The sequence below is a fragment of the Pundamilia nyererei genome, unplaced genomic scaffold (assembly GCF_000239375.1).
Source record: "Pundamilia nyererei isolate P.nyererei 1_Seehausen unplaced genomic scaffold, PunNye1.0 scaffold00133, whole genome shotgun sequence".
Taxonomy (NCBI): domain Eukaryota; kingdom Metazoa; phylum Chordata; class Actinopteri; order Cichliformes; family Cichlidae; genus Pundamilia; species Pundamilia nyererei.
The window spans coordinates 1,472,457-1,475,307 of NW_005187534.1; the positions used below are offsets into that span (position 1 = coordinate 1,472,457).

The 2,851-nt window shown below is 40.0% G+C and overlaps 1 protein-coding gene across 1 annotated transcript; it reads right to left on the bottom strand.

The window, feature by feature from the left end:
• LOC102198554 (uncharacterized) lies at positions 1–2,624 on the bottom strand. The gene is made up of 3 exons (XM_005743592.2): positions 1,955–2,624; positions 846–1,033; positions 1–732 (listed from the first exon to the last, which is right to left on the bottom strand). Exons 1-3 carry the CDS (start codon positions 2,042–2,044, stop codon positions 246–248), a joined length of 765 nt encoding a protein of 254 aa, XP_005743649.1. The 5' UTR covers positions 2,045–2,624; the 3' UTR covers positions 1–245.
• Positions 2,625–2,851: the final 227 nt, after the last annotated feature.

Genomic DNA, 2,851 nt, shown 5'->3' on the forward strand with positions numbered 1-2,851 from the left:
TGCTGGCCGGGGGTTTTATTGGTGATTTCAGGAAAAATTCCACATTTTTAATGACAGCATCATTACTGAACAAAACAATGCTTCCAATTACTTTCAATTTGACACATCAGCCGACGTTCACTTGCACAACATTTATAAATTGTTTTGTTTGCATACCAATTTTTTTTCCTTTTCCTGCATTTTCATCGTATTTTGCTTCTTCTTCTCTCTGCCTAAATCAAGCCACCTGTCTGTCCTACCGTCGGTCACACTGTTGTTGATGGGGTGCTGTCAACCTTGATGCAGCAGAACAAAGGTGCCACCAGCTTGTCAGTGAACCAGTCACACATGAAAAAGAAAAGAATCAAGTCCACAAAAGGACTGAGCAGAAATAAGGTCACAATACCATCTATGGAATGTGACTCTCCCATGTTAGATCTGTATTGTAAAATCAAAATGATCATTGGCAAGATCATCACGAAGTAGTTAAGGAACAGTAGAACTACTGCTCCCACAATTCTTTGTTTTTCCTTAAAAGGCACTGAGGTGGCAGCAGGCAGACATTTGAGGGTCCCTGCTAAGCAGAGGATGTACAGTGGAGCAAGGAGTATGACCAGAATACAAACAATATATTCTTTGTCTGCAGCAAAGGAGATGGTAATAATGCAAATGACCCAGATCACAGCGCAAGCCAGCACAGAAATCTTAGTTTGTCTGATGCTGTCCAACTGTCTGAAGACGATGATAAAAGATCTGCAACACAATACAAAGAGATAATATCATTATTAGAGTACAGAAGTTCATATATCTGGCCATAAGGATGTTTCACTGAATAATAGAATGGAAGTACAAAGAAAGACACGTACCCTTCTAGAGAAATGCATATTTTGAAGCCAAGATTAGCCATCATACTGAAGGCATAACAAGAAACGGAGGAGGAGTTGTACTGAAGCTGGTCTGAGTTTGCCACCAAAGCAATCATTGTGAACAGCTGGAGGAGAGTGCTGATGAGGAGGTTTGTGTAGTAGATGGCAGGAACCTGCCCGCGTTTTATCTGCAGGAAGTATGAAAGTCACATTAAAGCAGTAATAAGCATGACACGTCGTCTCAAGATCTCTACAAGAAAACATGATGTGATGATGTGCTCGGTTCGCTAAACACTAAAAACAGAGAGGTGCAGGACTCTGCAAAACGTTTGAGCCACACATGATATATTTGGTTTCCAAGGAACCAGACTTTGACAATTTTTTTTACAGGCTCTGCCTCCCATTTGACTTTTAAATGGCCGCCCACAAGAAAGCCTGCAGGCTGAGAGCAGATGTTAAACAAATATGCAGGACTGCTTCATTTCATTTGCACAACATCTCTAAAATTAGAAATATCCTGTTGGCTTCCTGTTAAATCCAGAATTCAAAATCCTGCTCCTCACATACAAGGTCTTAAATAATCAGGCCCCATCTTATCTTAATGACCTTGTAGTACCATATCACCCTATTAGAGCACTTGGCTCTCGCTCTGCAGGCCTACTTGTTGTTCCTAGAGTATTTAAAAGTAGAATGGGAGGCAGAGCCTTCAGTTTTCAGGCCCCTCTTCTGTGGAACCAGCTTCCAGTTTGGATTCAGGAGACAGACACTATCTCTACTTTTAAGATTAGGCTTCAAACTTTCCTTTTTGCTAAAGCATATAGTTAGGGCTGGACCAGGTGACCCTGAATCCTCCCTTAGTTAGGTGTAAGCTGCTGGGGGATTCCCATGATCAATTTCACCTTACAAATACAAAGTGCTTTGAGGTGACTGCTATTGTGATTTCGGCTCTCTCACACACACACACACACACACACACACACACACACAAACAGAAATGTTTTATGCCTAAAAGCTGCAGGGTGGTGTGATCGACAAACTAACTGCATTTCTATAGGCTGTCAAGCAAACGGACAGACGACAAACAGACAGTAATGTTATTTTTTACTTACAGCACGACATGAAAGCACGAGGAGAAGAATAGTCACAGGAAGGCAGACACATGTGTCAACTAGGAACATCACACGAGCATGAGATGACATCTCTGAGCGACTGTCTTCACGGTGGAGGTAATGCAGAGGTAAAGTCCACGCTTTTCTTCAGCAAACAACCTTCAGTGTGGAATAGCAGATCTTTGCTTCTTCAAAAGAGAAAAAGAAAAAGACGCTGAACTGAACAGTTTGTCTTAAATCGTTTTTCATAAAATGATGCTACCACATGCCAAGAGCTTTACCTTTTTCTGTTTGACTATTTCCTGCCAAAGTTTTTTATGTTTCACAGAAAACCACAGAAAGATCTCTTCTCATACCTCCCACATGCATGTTATTATTCTTCTTATTGGGGGCCCATTGGGAGAGAGTTTCCTTACAACTATTCTACTTTCACTGAACATAATATGCTAATAATATATATGTTTTTTCCTTATGTATTTTCTTCCTGTTTTTTAAAGAAGAGAAATTGTGGTTTTCTTTACTGTCCCCTCTGTGTAAATGCACACAGAGTGTGGTTAGTAACTGCTTCAGTGGAAGGAAGTCAGTGTAAACTGGAAACATTAGTCATTCATCTGGTGAAAAACAGCCCGTACACCCTTTGGCAGATTATGGCCATTTTCTAATGTATGCATTATTCAGTGAGGTCATTTATCACGATATACATTTGAAAATTTGCGATAACGATATAACTGACGATATAATTGGCATTAGACAAAATACTTTACAACTCCACAACTTTATTGTGCAAAAAAAAAACCATCACTGTATTTTCACTTAAACAAGCAGCTGTTTTTATGTGCATTAAAGTTATATAGGTTATATAGTTATATAGGACAAACAGCTTAGGCTGCTGCCCCT

Coding starts and splice junctions, on each gene's coding strand:
- LOC102198554 (XM_005743592.2), bottom strand. CDS start 2,044: ATGTCATCTCATGCTCGTGTGATGTTCCTAGTTGACACATGTGTCTGC. Junction 1,034..1,954: donor TCGTGCTTTCATGTCGTGCT/GTAAGTAAAAAA, acceptor TACTTCCTGCAG/ATAAAACGCGGGCAGGTTCC. Junction 733..845: donor ATATGCATTTCTCTAGAAGG/GTACGTGTCTTT, acceptor ATTGTGTTGCAG/ATCTTTTATCATCGTCTTCA.